This window comes from Euleptes europaea, chromosome 13, assembly GCF_029931775.1.
Source record: "Euleptes europaea isolate rEulEur1 chromosome 13, rEulEur1.hap1, whole genome shotgun sequence".
Taxonomy (NCBI): domain Eukaryota; kingdom Metazoa; phylum Chordata; class Lepidosauria; order Squamata; family Sphaerodactylidae; genus Euleptes; species Euleptes europaea.
In genome coordinates this window covers 63,042,273-63,060,446 of record NC_079324.1, presented here as the reverse complement: position 1 = coordinate 63,060,446, position 18,174 = coordinate 63,042,273, and the positions used below count along the sequence as shown (strand labels likewise).

General features: G+C 50.9%; 1 protein-coding gene across 1 annotated transcript in view; it reads right to left on the bottom strand.

Moving 5' to 3' along the window:
- WSCD2 (WSC domain containing 2) overlaps window positions 1-16,709 on the bottom strand; it is a 35,930-nt gene extending 19,221 nt beyond the window's left edge. Inside the window, exons 1-3 of the mRNA XM_056859486.1 lie at window positions 16,243-16,709; window positions 7,673-7,787; window positions 3,223-3,407 (exon numbers count right to left, since the gene is read on the bottom strand). Of these exons, the coding sequence (XP_056715464.1) occupies window positions 3,223-3,407; window positions 7,673-7,787; window positions 16,243-16,624 (682 nt within the window). The 5' untranslated portion in view covers window positions 16,625-16,709. The remainder of the gene's footprint in view (window positions 1-3,222; window positions 3,408-7,672; window positions 7,788-16,242) is intronic.
- Window positions 16,710-18,174: the final 1,465 nt, after the last annotated feature.

Below are 18,174 nucleotides of genomic sequence, written 5' to 3'. Positions count from 1 at the left end.
GTCCACCGAGGCTCACCCACAGAAACACTCCGTCCTCCTGCCTGCCTGGCAGGTTTCTCAGCTCTCCCTTTGACATTTAAGTACCTGCTAATGAACACCCCCAGCCCAGCCTCTTAACTACCAAAGGCCTCAATGAACACAATGAATACAAAATTAGAGGCGAGAGGCAGAAGAGCCCTGGAGAGTCAGGAAGAGATCAAAAACCCATTTCAAACTCATTAGCGGAGCTCAAGCATCTCTTCCCACCTTCTGCGCATGCGATTGCCATAGAAACATTGAAACACAGAGCTGGAAGGGACCTCAAGGGCCATGTAGTCCAACCCCCTGCACAACGCAGGACGTTCACAGCTACCTCCCCCCACCCACATTCCCCCAGTGACCCCTGCTCTATGCCCAGAGTAAAGCAAAAAACCCTCCGGATCCCAGGCCAATCTGGCCTGGAGGAAAATTAAGAATTTAAGAACATATGAAAAGCCCTGCTGGATCAGACCAAGGCCCATCAATATGGTTGCCAGGTCCCTCTTTGCCACTGGTGGGAGGTTTTTGGGGTGGAGCCTGAGGAGGGCGGGGTTTGGGAAGGGGAGGGACTTCAGTGTCATAGAGTCCAATTGCCAAAGTGGCCATTTTCTCCAGGGGAACTGATTTCTATTCTGCTGGAGATCAGTTGTAATAGAAGGAGATCTCCAGCTAATACCTGCAGGTTGGCAACCCTACCCATCAAGTTGCCCAGTTTGTTCACACAGTGGCCAACCAGGTGCCTCCAGGAAGCCCACAAACAAGACAACTGCAGCAGCAGCATCCTGCCTGTGTTCCACAGCACCTAATACATTTGGGGTCCTCCCTGACCCCAAAGTGGTAATCGACATTACCCTGGGCATGTAAGAAAGGGCCATGAGACCCAAGCAGAGGCTTATCCCTTCCTGCCCTCCCTGTCACGCTCTGCCTGAGTCCACGGGATGCCTGGCACCGACTCCGCCTGTCCAGAGGGCTCCGTGGTGTGCTTTCCCATCCATTCACACCACCCCAGTTAACCAGAACATTCAAAGATGGGAGCCTTCCTCTATGTAGGGCTATGCATGACTCATGCTGGGAATGTGGTATTCTATCTCAGCATGTCATGAATCTCATTTTGAGAAAGGACCACGTTTCTGGACCTTATGACTGCAGAGATCAGCCTGGACACATAAGGTATGTTCCACTGTGGGGGTGGGCCAGCGTGTATAGTGGTTAAGAGCGGTGGTTTGGAGCGGTGGATCTGGAGAACCAGGTTTGATTCCCCACTCCTCCACATGAGCGGCGGAGGCTAATCTGGTGAACCGGGTTGGTTTCCACACTCCTCCACATGAAACCAGCTGGGTGACCTTGGGCTAGTCACAGCTCTCTTAGCGCTCTCTCAGCCTCACCTACCTCACAGGGTGTCTGTTGTGGGGAGGGGAAGGGTTGGTTTCCCCACTCCTCCACAGGAAGCCAAGTGGGTGACCTTGGGCTAGTTACAGCTCTCTTAGAGCTCTCTCAGCCCCACCTACCTTACAGGATGTCTGTTATGGGGAGGAGAAGGGAAGGTGATTAGTAAGCCGGTTTGATTCTCCCTTAAGTGGTATAGAAAGTCGGCATATAAAAACCAACTCCTTCTTCTTCAATGTTTGCGCTTCGCAGAGTTTCTTGCCCTATCCCCATGGAGGAGAGTATAAATTGTACAAATTATACAATATATATAGAGAGAGACCTTAGAATTGTGCTTTTCTTGGCACCAGCATTTTTATTTTGCAAAGGCAGAGTTCAAACCTATCTGCAGCCCTGACTCGATCCCCCCACCCACCCCCGGCCTTTTTTGCCCTGGGGGACCTCCTGGCTCTCTGTCCACGTCTCCTTTTCCATCCCACTATGGCTCCTAAGTGGTCTCTTAGGAGAATTGCCTAGCCTGCCCCTAGCTCTAGAGAGCAAAGGCACACGGAGAGAATTCTTGGCAGCCGGGCCTTCTGTATGGAACTCACTTCCCTGGGAGGTTTACACAAACCCTGACCAGAGCATATTTGGCAGGAGGTGAAAAAAAACTTTGTTTGGGCAGGATTTGGGGGGCTGAAATGTGAGCAACTGGAGAGATTATTTTAGCACACTGTACACACACCCACACACATACTGGCCACTGGCTTAGATGGCATTTAGCAAGAAAGGGAGGAACGCACAGTAGACTTGGCATAGGAACACATAAAGACACTTTATACCGACTCCGGCCATGGCGCCATCTAGCTCGGTATTATTTACCTGGATGGGAAGCCGCTCTCTGGGGTCTCAGGTTGGGAAGGGCATTTCCCAGTGCCTGAGAACCTTTCATTTGAGATGTCGGGGATTGAACCTGAGACCCTTTGCTCACAAAGCAGATGCTGTACCACTGAACCAAGCTCCTTTCCTTCAATGTATAAGATGCATACCACACCAGGCCACTGGCTCATCTAGCTGATTTACTCTCTCTGGCTCTAAGACCCCAGAGGGCTGCAGCCAGTCAAAGGTTTTCCCTAAGACCATTTACTGGGAGTCACCAGTGGTTGAAACTAGGACCTTCTGCATGCAAAGCAGAAGTGTCCCCACAAGTCAGGGACCGTCCTATAAGAGCTGTTAGTTGGGGTGACCAAATGGAACCTCCATGTTCAGGGGCAGAATTCATGTGAGCACCAGATGCTGCAGAATGTAGCCTCAGCTACAAAAAAAAAGATGCAGGAATCCTAACAAATAAATTAGAGTAGCCTAAATTAACTCTGACCCTAGCCGCTAAATATAAAGGGTGTACCCTATCACTCTGCTCACCTCTATGCCCCAAGGAGGACTCAACACTTAGCTGAGCAGGGTGGTAAGATACAACTCATAAGAACCCTGGCCCTCATAAACCTAACATAAAACAAACCCAGACCCATAATCTATACCAGCAGTCCTGAACATTTTTGAGCCTGCAGGCACCTTTGCAATTTGACACACTGTGGTGGGCGCAGCCACAAGATGGCTGCCACAAAATGGCAGCCGAGGCTGATCTTTGGCCACACAGTGAAGATGCTCATGCCGTGGTGGCAGCTGCTGCCAAAGCAATGTTTTTAAAAATCTGCATAGCCCATCAAATCTCCCATGGCCAATCAGAAGGCTTGCTGAGCAAAAGCCCCACCCGGCCACACCCATTTTCTAAAATCACTTGGCCGGCAGTTGCAGCTCCCTAGGGACTGGGGGACTTACACCTCCGGGCCGACTCCTGCGCCAGCTCCAGGCGGTAGATGGAAAGGCGGTTCACTCCCCCGCAAATGTTGCTCTTCTCTCCTTTACACTCCATGTTGCACTCAGAGTCGCTCACGTTGACAGCCTGGATTTTGTGCCCGCAGTAGCATTCAGCCCCAAACTCCAGACCCGCATAGAGGTAACCCCTGCAGAGACAGAAAAGCCACAATTCATTTGGGATGCGTGGGTGTGAGTATGCTTGTGGGTGTTCAGTCATAAGAACGTAAGAAAGGCCCTGCTGGATCAGACCAAGGCCCATCAAGTCCAGCAGTCTGTTCACACGGTGGCCAGTCAGGTGCCTCTAGGAAGCCCCCAAACAAGACGACTGCAGCAGCACCATCCTGCCTGTGTTCCACAGCACCTCATATCATATGAGCATGCTCCTCTGATCCTGGAGAGAATAGGTCTGCATCATGACTAGTATTCATTTTGACTAGTAGTAGCCATGGATAGCCCTCTCCTCCATGAACATGTCCACTCCCCTCGTAAAGCCTTCCAAGTTGGCAGCCATCACTCACCACCCCCGGCTGATGCTTTCCAACCCATTCAGAAAACTTTCTCCTTGAACCATGATGCTCCAAAAAATGACTGGGTGTCTCCCTCTGCAAATGCATCGAGGAGGCCCATCTACCTCCATGCAGAAAACTCAGCAAGTCAAGGAGAAGGTTAGTCTAGAATTCTTCTCCCTAACACGGGAGCTCAACTTGACGTTTCTGAATGCACAGTTAGGCTCTCAAGCTTTTCTCAGCTCGGCTTGATCATCACACACTCTGGCACAAACCTCCACACTCCACAGTAGCCTAAACCACAGGTTGCTGGGAGGAGCCCAGAAAAACACCAAGGAGCCTTGTGGCAAAAGCTGACGTGGCTTGGAGCTCTTCCACCAGCGTCAGCTTCATGCTGCGGCTGCTGCGTCCTGCCTTTCATCACCACTCGTTTTTACTCTTGTGCCATTTTGCACCCTTTATTTGACATAGCAATAACATTAGTAAATGCATTTGTTTGTACAGACATGCCAACATGGCACACAGAAAAAATATAGTAAAGGGTTGAGTCCAAAGGCCAAGAAGCTCTCCTTCCCTGGAGGTTTTGAAGCAGAAGCTAGATGGCCAACTGTCAGCAATGCTGATTCTATTACCTTAGGCAGATCATGAGAGGGAGGGCACCTTGGCCAACTTCTGGGCATGGAGTAGGGGTCACTGGGGTGTGTGGGGGGGAGGTAGTTTGGAATTTCCTGCATTGTGCAGGGGGTTGGACTAGATGACCCTGGTGGTCCCTTCCAACTCTATGATTCTATTATTCTAAATGCAAGTGGCCCTGACCTGGATGGCCCAGGCTAGCCTGATCTCATCAGATCTCAGAAGCTAAGCAGGGTCAGCCCTGGTTAGTATTTGGATGGGAGACCACCAAGGAATACCAGGGTTGCTGTGCAGAGGAAGGCACTGGCAAACCACCTCTGTTAGTCTCTTGCCATGAAAACCCCAAAAAGGGGTCGCCATAAGTCGGCTGCGACTTGACGGCACTTTACACACACACAAATGCAAGTGAAGCTCTGTTGTGTGAAATCCACCTGGGATTTGGGAACCTGATGTTCAGGACAGAGCCACAAAGCTTCTCTTTTTAAAGGATCTTGTCCAGATTTGTCAAGCGCCTGAGCCCAGAGGAAAGCCCTCCCCAACCACCAACCGAGCCACAAGCCAGTCTGACTGGAGGCCAAATCCTGGAGGCTCTAAAAGGGGAGCCCAAATCCATTTGCATCCTGGCCCAGACAAGAGCTGCTGCACTCTTGCCTAGAAAGACAACCGGGGAGCAAGGAGCAATCCAGCGTGTTTACCAAAACTCACTGCAAGATGATTTACGAGACGCGCGTAGGAGGAAGCATCACTTCTCAAGAGAAAAGAACTGTGCACGCCTTATAGATCATAGTGCAAGAGACGGCCGCATGACTTATAGGCGAAGGTGCAGGGAGAGGGAGGCAGCCTGATGTGTGTTTTGCAGGTGAACTGATTGGGGAAGGGCGCTTTGCTGTGTTGGAGAGGTGTGGCTGCTTGGAGAAACATGGGGACAATCCAGTTCAGAAAGCCAGGGTCAGGCAGGGATCACAGCCATGGTGGCAGTCAGCATAAGCAGAGACTGGCCAAAGAGTTGGCACTCCTATCCAATGCTCCATTCCCACATCCCTGATCTTAGACCTTGGATCACTGTAGTTAGCGCAACAGATTAGGATAGAGGAGGCCAGGGTTCAAGTCCCCGTTTGAATGTGAAACTCCCTGGATGACTTTGGGCTGCTCATTCTCTTTCAGCCTAACCTACCTGACAAGAGTTGTTGCCAGGGCAAAATGGAAGAATGGAGAACCATTCACTTGCCTTCAGCAAGTCAGAAGAAGGGTGAGATAAATATGCCTTAGCTAGCTAGACAGACAGAACAACTAGATCAATCTAGCCAGCAGATAGATAGATAGATAGATAGATAGATAGATAGATAGATAGATAGATAGATAGATAGATAGATAGATAGATAGATAGATAGATAGATAGATAGATAGATCGGGCGGGAAGGCGGGCAGGCAGGCAGGCAGGCAGGCAGATGAACAGAACAACTAGATTTGAGTCCAGTAGCACCTTAGAAACCAACAAGATTTCGAGGTATAAGATACCTGACAAAGGGAGCTTAGACCTTCAAAAGCCCATGCCCTGAAAATCTTCTTGATCTCTAAGGTGCTCCTAGACTCACATCTAGCTGTTCTACTGCAGATCAACATGGCTGCACTCTGAAACAACAAACAGATAGACAGATAGACAGATAGACAGATAGACAGATAGACAGATAGACAGATAGACAGATAGACAGGAAGAAGAAGAAGAAGAAGAAGAAGAGCTGGTTTTTATATGCTGACTTTCTCTACCACTTAAGGAAGAATCAAACCAGCCTACAATCACCTTCCCTTCCCCTCCCCACAACAGACACCCTGTGAGGTAGGCAGGGCTGAGCGCTAAGAGAACTGTGACTAGCCCAAGGTCATCCAGCTGGTTTCATATGTAGGATCGGGGAAACAAATACAGTTGGCCAGATTAGCGTCTGCAGCTCATGTGGAGGAGTGGGGAATCAAACCCGGTTCTCCAGATTAGAGTCCATCACTCCAAACCACTGCTCATAACCACTACACCACACTGGCTCACGTGGTGTAGGTAGCTAGTTAACTAGATAAATAGACAGAGAGACAGACAGAACAACTAGAGTCCAGTAGCACCTTAACCAACGACAGACAGCAGACAGACAGATGCAGACTTTGGCACTGGAATCTCAGACTGTTCAAGTGTGAAGTCTGCACTGGCCCTCCCGCCCTGTGGTGCCGGGGGGGGGGGGACACATGCTCTCTCAGCCCCAGCATCCCAGCTGAAGTCACTAGGCTCACTCTGCTCCCTATGGAAGGACTCATTTGAACTGTGGGCACCTGCCGATGAACAACATCTGCTGCCCCCGGGGAGCTCTCCCAGGTCCTGCAGGGCTTGCTCCCCATGGCTGTACAAGTCTTGCTTTGGATCATACAGCTGGAAGGGTCCACCAGGGTCATCAAGTCCAGCCCCCTGCACAATGCAGGAAATTCACAACTACCTCCCCCCCACACCCCCAGTGACCCCTACTCCATGCCCAGAAGATGCCCAAGATGCCCTCCTTCTCATGAACTGCCTAAGGTCATAGAATCAGCATGGCTGACAGATGGCCATCTAGCCTCTGCTTAAAAAACCTCCAGGGAAGGAGAGCTCACCACCTCCCGAGGAAGCCTGTTCCACTGAGGAACTGCTCTAACTGTTGGAAAATTCTTCCTAATGTCAAGAAAGAAACTCTTTTGATTTAATCTCAACCCGGTTCTGGTCTGACTGGGGCAACAGAAAACCTCCCATCCCGCCCTTTCCGGCCTTGCATAGTCCTAGAGTGCTTACAGGGTAGCGGGGTTCATCATGACCCAGGGGGATCCTCCTCTGCCCTCAGCTAGACAATACAGCTACCAACCTGGCCCCTTGGCTTCCATCAGGTACCATTGCCAGAAACAGGACTGACGCTTCTCTCAAACCTTATTTCTGCAACCAGGCAAATACTATGCAGTTACAACCACAGCAGCAGCCAATTTCTCTTGCAGGCCAGGAAAGCTGCAGTATATAATTCCGGCTTCTCAGTTCTAGCCTTGCTCAGAAAGGGCATTTCCATTGCAAATGAGGCCTTGCTTTTCCCCCGAGTGAGAAAAATTGGATCTTTCAAATCTGTTGGGCTCAGAGGGTGTCGGGAGGGAGGAAGAAAAACAACCTGGGGAGAGTCAAACTGCTGAAGCTGACAGGAGAGAAATACAGCGGATGCCTTGGAATTAATGAAGGCCTCCTCCTCCCCACCCCATGTTCATTTGCCACCTACCGCTCGGCACAGTTGTCCTGGCAACGGAACAATGTCATCTTTTTGTAGTCGAAGAAGGACACTCCACGGAGGGCTCTGCGGTGGATGTTGTCTACGTAGCAGCCGATGTACTTAGCTGAGGAGAAGAGAACATGCGTTCACAGTCAAGACCCAAATATCTGGGCCATCCTGGAGCAAGAGCAAAGCCGCACGAGATCCAACTGTGCACAAGACCCAGGATCCCTCGGGGACTAAAAGGATCAGGTGGTTGGTGATGTGAAAGACCTCGGCCTGAGACCCCAGAGAGCTGCTGCCAGTCTGAGTAGACAATTCTGGCCTCGGCAGTCTGATGGTCTGATTCGGTAGAAGTCAGCTTCATGAACACATGAAGCTGCCTTATACTGAACCAGACCCTTGGTCCATCAAAGTCAGTATTGTCTACTCAGATCGGCAGCAGCTCTCCAGGGTCTCAGGCAGAAGTCTCTCACATCACCTACTTGCCTGGTCCCTTTAACTGGAGATGCCGGGGATTGAACCTGGGACCTTCTGCATGCCAAGCTTCATGTTTGTTAGACAAGGACCCCCACTCAGCCACAGAGCTCACTGGGTGACCCTGGGCCACTCTTTCATTCTCTGCCTAACCTACCTTGCAGGGTCGATACAATGGAGAAGAGTGTCTCATATATACCAAGCTGGGCAATCTTAGGCCTGTCTCGATCGCTTCCCCTCACCGCCATGAACTCCTCACCCATTTTTTACCCTCCTCTTCTCTCAAGGAGCTCCAAGTGGCACCCATGATTCTTCCTGCCTCCATTCTGCCCACACCACAGCCCTGTCAGGTAGGCTAGGCTGAGGGAGCACAACCAGCCTGAAGACATCCTTCATATAGCCTCCCAGTCATAAGAACGTCAGAAAGGCCATGCTGGATCAGGTCCAGCCGTCTGTTCACACAGTGGCCAACCAGGTGCCTCTAGGAAGCCCACAAGCAAGATGACTGCAGCTACTGCTGCAGTCGTCTTGCTTGTGGACTTCCTACCTAGAGGCACCTGGTTTACCTAATATATATATCTCCCGCCTATGCTCCACAGAACCTAATATATCATAATATATCAGGCATGCTCCTCTGATCCTGGAGAGAATAGGCATGCATCATGACTAGTATCCATTTTTACTAGTAGCCACGGATAGCCCTATCATCCTTGAACATGTCCACTTCCCTCTTAAAGCGTTCCAAGCTGGCAGCCATTACCACATCCTGGGGCAGGGAGTTCCACAATTTTACTAGAGCAACCTCCAAACCACACTGTACAACCTCACAGAGTGATGCAGCTAAGCTGCAGCTAGGTTGGGGAGGACGAGAGGGAATGCTTTGAGCTTCTGGGAGGAAGACAGAGTAACTAAAAATAATAAGGGCAAACTCATTTTTTTTTAAATCCAGACTCTGAACAAGAAGTCCTGTCAAGTCTACAATTGCATTCTGTGGTGCCTCCCTGGAGCATTAAGCCACATTGAGTTGGCTGCTCAGCTGTGATCTCTCTCACCCACTCTCTCAGCAGCCGTTCTGCTTGGGGCCACCTCAAGCTGACCCCACGCCGGGCATTGGAGTGCAGATCCAATACTGTCTCCTCAGCATGAACTGCAGCGCACGCTACCCAGAGTCACGGGAAACGCTGCTCTAAACGGATTACGGGGAAAGACGTGGTCCTTGACGCAACCCTCCCAGCGCCCGGGGAGAGCTTATGGATTTGCTGGTGCTGCCATGTTCCAGATTTCTGTGCTTCCTTAAGAAAAGCCCTTGTACGGCCTCCGGGAAAGAATGTCTCCCTTGTTATGTACAATTTGCCCACCAGAAGAAACCAGCAAGAATGTGAGGCTGCCTGCTTCGCCTTCAGCGGGATGAGGCAGGCAAAAACTTTGCCTGAAAAGGGAGGCGGCTGTAAAACGCAACACCCTTTTTCAGCAGGAGGACTCATTCCGGCTCTCGCTCTTTCCCTGCCTGTCACCAGGGCTCCCAAGCCCAAGGAACCGGGAGAAAAAGCACAGCTTAAGAATCTGCTTTCATTTAAACAGAAGCAAATAAGCAGGTTTCTGGCCCTGATGGAACCCAGTAATAGTAAGCTGTTAGGCCAAGGGTTTCACATTCCAGAGATATACCTTTTAGGTCTCACGGACAAACAGTTTGAAAAAGGATACAGAACTTTGTTTCTATAAATGATCTCAGCAGCAAGATCATTATGTGCACAAAAATGGAAGAACCCAGCGGTACCCAGTTTAGAAGCCTGGCTGATGAACCTACTAGATTCAGCAGAGACGGCAAAGCTAACTGCATTAATCAGGGGAAAGAATCGAAAACAATTCATTGAAAACTGGAATCCCGTGATGGACTTCATACGGAAATCAGAAGGAAAAAAAAGACTTGATGATATGTGGATTTGAAGATTAAAAGAAAAAGAATTTAAGAATAATAGAGGAGAGGAGATAACTTATGATGATAATAAAGACAATAAGTAAAATATAGAGTAGAAAAGGTTAACTAGAGAGCTGGCAATAATTTTGTTATTACTGATATATCTTTGCAATTGAAAGCGGAGGTCTTATGTATATGTATGTATATATCTTGTTTGTTTTTTCTTTGTTTTTTATGTATGTCTGTGTATTGAAATAAAAGTTATTTGGGGGGGGAGATCAAGGGTTTCACAGTGGGGTTGACATGATCACGCTGCCTGCTGGGTAAGCGTCCCAAGAAACGTGTCTTGCTGACCATCCCTGCCTCATACTCTGGATTAATTTCACAGGGTAGCCGGGTTGGTCTGCAGCAGAGTAGCTAGATTCAGGTCCCTACAGTGCTACCGGACTTGAATCGAGCTATACTCCAGAACAACCCTTCCAGACCGGGCTGTCGCTGGCATCCCTGCCAACCGGCACACGGACCTCAGGCCCCGCTCCCCCTGCGCGGGGCCTTCAGCTTTCTTGAGACTCAATAAGGAACGGGGGGGGGGGGCTGTTGGAAAAAGCTCGGGCAGCTCACGTCGGCAGAGGCTGTTTGTTCAGTGAACTGTGGCTCCTGCTATTTCTTACGCCTATTAAGGGGGGGGGGGAGCTGCTACACTCCAAGTGTCGGGTGGGTATTCTGCTGTTCGGTAATCCATTGAAGTCGTGCCTATTAATATGGCCCTGACAAGGGACCTGCAGCTTTTTTCTGATTGCCCAAGGCAGAGAGCTGTGAGAAATCATCCAGCGAGCCAGCTAGGTTTCTGGGACTTTCTCCTCCTTTCATTTCCCAGAGACCAAGGGTGGACAGGACAGAGCCTAGTGGGCAGCTGCCCTGAGGAGCCCCTGGGGGCCGGGGGGCACACTGAGTGAACTGCCCCCTGGGCTTGGATCTAGACCATCGGGCCCTAGGGTTGCCAACTGCCAGGTAGTAGCAGGAGATCTCCTGCTAATTCAACTGATCTCCAGCCGATAGAGATCAGATCACCTGGAAGAAGGCCGCTTTGGCAATTGGGCTCTATGGCATTGAAGTCCCTCCCCTCCCCAAACCCCTCCCTCCTCAGGCTTCGCCCCAAAAATCTCCCGCCGGTGGTGAAGAGGGACCTGGCAACCCAGGCTGCACCATGGCACGGCCTGGGCCCAAGCCAGGCGGCCCCCTGGCACATCCAGCCCTCCCTGCAGGGGCAGCTTCGCTCTACTTCTTTCAGGGCTGTTTTAAGATTTCAGTCCGCTCGTAGTGGAGTCTGATGGGACCCAGTCCCTGGATCCGCATCCCAAGTCTGCTGAGCTTTGCATTTGCCCTCAGTTAGAGCCCCTGGATGCCCCCCTCCCCCAAAGTGCCAAGCAGAAAGGCAAAGGGGAACAAGACACAAGAGCTAGGATTTGTGGCAAGTGCCAGCTTAAGATGGGGGGGGCTTACTGGAGGCTGCCCTTCCAACAGCCCTCCCCCTGGAAACATCTGTACTCCCCCCCCCCACGACTCCATTCAGTGGTACCAATGCTCTGCTCCTCCCCACATCATCCTTAAACACACCCCAGCAAATTGCCCATGCCCAGTAAGGCTGAACTCTTGGGAGAATTTCCAGAGGGTTTGGGATGCCCTGTTGAGAATGCGTGGCTTTACCTGCATGAACAGCCAGTACAGTGAAGTGGGTAAGAGTATCGGACTAATATCTGGGAGACCCAGGTTCAAATCCCGACTCATGCCAAAGAAACCTGCTGAGTGACCTTGGGCCAGTCACACTCTCTCGGCCTAACATACCTTATAGGGTTGTTGTGAGGATAAAATTGGGGAGAGGAGGATGAGGGAAGCTACTTTGGGTCCCATTAGGGGAGAAAGGTGGGATATAAATGAATTAAATAGATTAGATGTGTGTGGCATTTTGACTGATGCACTCCTGCGCATTGGGGAAACACCACCAGAAATGCATCTTCATTCCACAGCACAAATAGCCACACCAAAGTTGCTTTTCTTCTGTGTTTTTCAAATTCACATGGGCACATAAGGAAGGAAGAATAAGAGACACTCTCTGCTGTGGCCATATTGTGCATGCGCACAAGGCAGTTCCAGATTCAGAGAAAAGAAAGCAGAATTCTTAACTCATTCATTCTAATTCAGAAATGAAATTCTTTGGAACTCCAGAATCTCGGGAGAAATTTGGACAGGGAGAATTTTGGAATTTTCCCACTTCCTCTTGTACAGAAGAAGGAGAAGGAAAAGGAGAAGAAGAAGAGGAGGAGGAGGAGTTGGTTTTTATATGCCGACTTTCTCTACCACTTAAGGGAGACTCAAACCGGCATACAGTCACCTTCCCTTCCCCTCCCCACAACAGATACCCTGGGAGGTAGGTGGGGCTGAGAGTGTGTGACTAGCCCAAGGCCACCCAGCTGGCTTCTTGTGTAGGAGTGGGGAAACAAATCCAGTTCACCAGATCAGAATCCACCGCTCCAAACCACTGCTCTTAACCACTACACCATGCTGGCTCTCCAAATTCAGAGAAATTAGAATTCTTAACTCATCCATTCCAATTCAGAAACGAAATTCTTTGGAACTCCAGAATCTCAGGAGAAATTTGGACAGGGAGAATTTTGCAATTTCCCCACTTCCTCTTGTACAAATGGATGAAGGATAACAGTGGCGGATCAACGGATAACGGAGGAGAAGCCATCCATCGGTTCCTCTACCTTTTCTGAGAGTCAGCGGAGGGGCGGGGACGGACACGCCCCATCTGTGTCAAACGGTGCCGTCATTTCCCCGGGCCAAATCCACGGCCGTCGTTAAGAATTAGAAGCCCTCCTGTCGGAGGTTAATTGCTGTGGACACGTCACATATGGTGGGGAACGTGGCGGCTGCCTGTACCGGCACTGACAGTTGAGTCTCACTTACCATCTGGTGGAGATTCTCTGAATGTCAATTCAAATTAAACTAACGAGCATGGCTGACAAGGTTTCGGAGATGGGGTTTCCCTCTGCCCTTTGAGCGCAGTAAGCGACCAGAGAGCTCACGAGAAGGAATCCCGGGACTCTTTCGACCTGGGGGAGGGCTGCCCGCAAACAGGACAGCCCGCCTGGTTTTCCAACCCCCTTTTGGCCCGCAGGTGCTGACGAAAAGGGACCATGTTGGGCTACTTATTGATGAGAATCCAGCACAGAGAGACTTTGTCCAATGGAGTACCCTGGGAAATCGACAAAGGCGGAATGGGCAGAATCAGAGAGCTGGTGATTTCAGACTGGTGCTGATCCAGAGCCAGCATGGTGTAGTGGTTTGGAGCAGTGGTTTGGAGCCATGGACTCTGATCTGGAGAACCGGGTTTGATTCCCCACTCCTCCACATGAGCGGCAGATGCTCATCTGGTGAATGGGATTTGTTTCCCTGCTTCTACATGAAGCCAGCTGGGTGACCTTGGGCTAGTCACACACTCTCAGCCCCACCTACTTCTCAGGGTGTCTGTTGTGGGGAGGGGAAGGGAAGGTGATTTGATTCTTCCTTAAGTGGTAGAGAAAGCTGGCATATAAAAACCAACTCCTTCAACTCCTCCAACCCATCTGGTTTTCCTCCCATCTATGGACCACAGAAGCAGATACCAGTCCAGTGGCAATTTCTTAGAATTATTCTGGCCTAGTCACTTTGTGTGAGCTTCTTGGGAGGAAGTATGATGCCTCCTTAACCTCTGTCCCTGAGCAAAAAATGAAAAGTGTGGCTTGGGGCCTCCATGCCATCAACAGTTGTGGGCCTCTTGATGGGCCTTCGCTGGCTTGGCCCACCCCATCTGCCCTGTCCTTGTGGACAGCAGCAGCCAAAGAAGATCTCCCAGGAAGACGTCCGTGAACAGGCAGGATTGCGCAGGAAGATCTGCTGGACCTGCACTCTCGTTCAAGGTCAACATTGTGACACTGACAACCTCAGCAAAACCCCGTAAGACAGGAGTAATCTGATCACTGCATCGGGGCCCTCTTGACACCCTTGCTACAACAGGGGTTTTCAGTGGCAGCCCCACGTAATGTGTACTACAGTAGTCAAGACTCAATGTGACCAAACTCAGATAGTACATCATTCTTTTGCAGGAAGAAGCATGGCTGGTATGCACAGCACAATTGGCCAAAGATGCTTCCAGCATCAACATGGAAACCTGAGAATAAGAACAGATCTTCAAGCACCCCAAGTGGTGGTGAGAGCCAGTGTGGCGTAGTGGTTAAATTGTGAGAACCAGCATGGTGTAGTGGTTAAGAGTGGTGGACTCTAATCTGGAGAACAGAGTTTGATTCCCCACTCCTCCACATAAGAGTCATACTCTACTCTGGAGGACCGGGCTGGTTTCCCCACTCCTACACATGAAGCCTGCTGGGTGACCTTGGGCTAGTCACAGCTCTCTCAGAACTCTCTCAGCCCCACCTACCTCACAAGGTGTCTATTGTGGGGAGGGGAAGGGAAGGAGATTGTAAGCCGCTTTGGGACTCCTTAAAGGTAGAGAAAAGCGGAGTAAAAAACCCAACTCTTCTTCTTTTTCTTGATCCTTTAGGGGAATTGCTGTTCCTTCCAGAATAGGCAACAAGGTGCTGTCCTGTTGTCCTTAGCCTCCTCCCACCGCCCTTGGCCTCTGGGAACCTGACAGACAGACCATGCCTTGAGTTCCTTGTTTGAAGGAATGTCTGCCCTACTGCAGACATTCTGAAGTCTTGGCCTCTGTCCCCCTTTCCAGGCTTTGTACCTATTCAGAAATTGGCCACATTCCCCCACACACACCCAGGCGCATCAGGTTGCAGTGCGCGCAGTGTCGGAATTACAGAGGAGTTACCCCTCCATTCCGTAATGAATGAAACGGCACCGTGGTGAGATCCTCTCCTCTCCAAAACGAAGTGTCCTGTCAGGGAGAGTAAATGAGGCCTTCAGAGACGCTAAGCGTTCTGCAGACAGCCGCATAAGTCACCAGTCAAAAGATGCCATTGGCCAAGAAGAACATGAAGGGGGGCTGGCAGCCGGGCTCACAACGCCAGGGAACACAAGAACCAACTGGGGCCCAAATCCCTACCTCCGAGCGGCTTCATGGAGGACGGGCGCCCCCACCCAGATCCCTGGCCACCTTGCATCTTTAGGCTGGTTTCTAGTGGGTGCGTTTTTGGGAGGTGAGGGTGCATGTTTCAATCATATGTTTCTCCCCAACCTGTTATATGGTGCGATCGTGGAGGCATGCCATTCTTCTCAAGGTGCAGATGAAGGTTTTGTTTTTTTAAATGACAAAGGTTAGACAAACTCATGAAAGATAGCTAGATTCAAGTCTAGTAACACCTTGGAACACACATGAACGCATGAAGCTGCCTTATACTGAACCAGACCCTTGGTCCATCAAAGTCAGCATTGTCTACTCAGACTGGCAGCGGCTTTCCAGGGCCTCAGGCAGAGGGTCTTTCACATCACCTACTTGCCTGGTCCTTTTAACTGGAGATGCCGGGGATTGAACCTGGTACATTCTGCATGCCAAGCAGATGTTCTACCACTGAGCCACAGCCTCTCCCCACAAGACCCATGAGATTTTGGGCGGTTGGAGCTTTCGAGATTCAAATCTCCCTTCATCAAAAATTGGATGAAGGAAGCTTTGACTCTCAAAAGCCCACACCCTGAAAACCGTGTTCTCTAAGGTGCTCCTGGACTCGAATCTGGCTGTTCTACCGCAGACCCACAAGGCTATTCCCCCGAAACTATCTTTAAGGAAGACCGGTCTGCCTTCTCCAAGGCAGGCCGGAGGGCTTGTCATTGTAATGGAATCATTTGCAAGATGGTGCTAAGTGACCGCTGATTGGCTGAGGCCACCCACGTGTCTCATCCAGAATGGAGAAAGCAGATGTAGGGAAGGACCCAGATGTTGCCAAAGCAACAGAGGTCGGAGCAGAAGGACAGAAGAAAAGAATTACGAGGGTGAATGTTTGCAGATTCCAAGAGTGCTTGACTGGATCATTATTTTTTGAAACGGGAGAAGTTTTGCTGCAGCCCTCATTCGAACCTCACAGGAGGCCTTTTGTGAGGCCCCAAAGCCAGGTCTTCAAATTCTCTGCATAACATTCCCATCACCAAATCCCTTTACACCCCTGCAAAGGACCCTTACCTTTGTCTTCCTCCTTCTCACGGACGTTCCTCCCCTTGAGGGCCCGGCTCCACGTTCCCCCATAGTCTCCTGGGTTGCTCCTCCCCGGTGTGTCCTTGGAGGGGCTTTTAAACCAGGACCCGTACCTCCGGGCAGTTGTCAACGGCTCCGGCAGCTCTTTGAATTCCCTGCCGAGCTGCAGCGTCCCCAAATACTGGAGTTCGGTCCTGCCGCTGGTGCCACCATTGGCACTGGGTGCAGCATCCGAGACCCTCGGCTCACCGGTGAAGCTGGCGTGGAGGAATACCAGGCTGCCAGCAGTCAAGTAGAGGGCAATCAGCATAAAGAACCGGATGGGTTTCCGCCGGAAGTACCTTTGGAATTTTACCAAGAGCCTGGCCATGATGGTTTCATTCCGTTTCTTGACCGGGTGCAGATTTGCAACACAAAAAGCAGCGGCAGCTCCAGACTTGCAAACAAATTTCCACGCTAGGAACAAGAACTCAAATGGCTGATATCAGTCGTAATGCCAGGTAGACAACCCTCTATTGTCAGTGGCTCCACAGTGGTATTCAAAGCGAGAAACGATTCCAGTTGGCACCATGAATTGGTCGTGTTCTTAACTTGTACAAAAATAACACACCATTCTGTGTTCTTCCCGCCAGGCCCTGGCCTTGGCGAGGGAACGGGTGTTATCTTATTTTAGATACTGGTCTGAAAAAGACGGCGCTTTCTCCAACGGGAATTCCTGCTGGGCTCCATTTTCTTTGTCTCCCATCAACCATCCCCCAAAGAGTGGCCCGGAGTTTCCATTGGCCGCAAGGTGGTCTTTGGGGAGGCAAAGGCCGTTTGAAAGCCGATCTGCCGATGCCGTCTCTGTCGCCAGCTTCGAGTCTGAGGGGGAAGGTCCTTTTCAGAGCCTCCTCTTGAATACAAGAAGCAGGATCTCCTCTTTCAGCAGGAAAAATGGAAAGGTAACCCAGGGCATTCTGGGTACAACATGATGCCTGGGCCCTTTGTTCAACAACCCACCATTCATTGCAGCATCCGAATCAGAAAGCTCTACCTGGAAGTCAAAAGGGAAAGACAACATTAGGACAAGGAAACTGATACCAGAGGTCAACAACCAAACAAGTGGCAGGGACTTTCAAGCCGTGGACTTGGTCCTTTCTCACTTCTCTGGATCCTACTGGCACCCCATCTCTCCACCCAAAAGCCCTCCCAGTTTTCCTCCTCTTTTGGGGGCCAAATGGGACGTGAAGGTGGCAGCCAGGTGTATATGGTTCAGCATCTGGCTCACTCCCCTACAAAGGGGGGTGTATGTATAGATGCTGGGGATTGAACTTGGGACCTTCTGCATGCCAAGCAGATGCTCGGCCACTGAGCCACAGCCCCTCCACAGGAATAGGTGGGCCAGCGCAGGAGCAGGGTGGCTTCTCTGGCCAAGGTCTTGCCTGGTCCCTTTAACTGGAGATGCCGGGGATTGAAGCTGGGACCTTCCGCATACCAAGCAGAGGCTCTACCACTGAGCCACAGCCCCTTCCCCAAAGATGGAATGGTTGGGGTGCTTGCTCTGCATGCAGGAATCTGCATGTCAAACTTTCCCCCAGCCACCTACCCACACAAATGGGGCCAGTCATTGCTATACTTACTCAGCTCCCTTCTGGCCTTCTTAACTATTCCCCTCCCACAGGAAACTCCAAATGTCCTCCTCGGGCAGTATTCGGTGGCTGCCCCACTCGGGGAAGCCCAAAAGCCCTCGCCTGGGTGTCTGGAAGATGGCCTCCCATCTTGCACAACCTTTTTCGTGTCACTGGGTCAGTTCCATCTGAGCCCCCACACCGAACAAGCCGGCTTTTCTCACTGGGAACGGGTCATCCGGGGCTTCCAAAGAAGCCAGTCTCCGTTGGGAAACTGAGGTGGTACAGTCCTGCGGCCTCCTCTGCGAAGCAC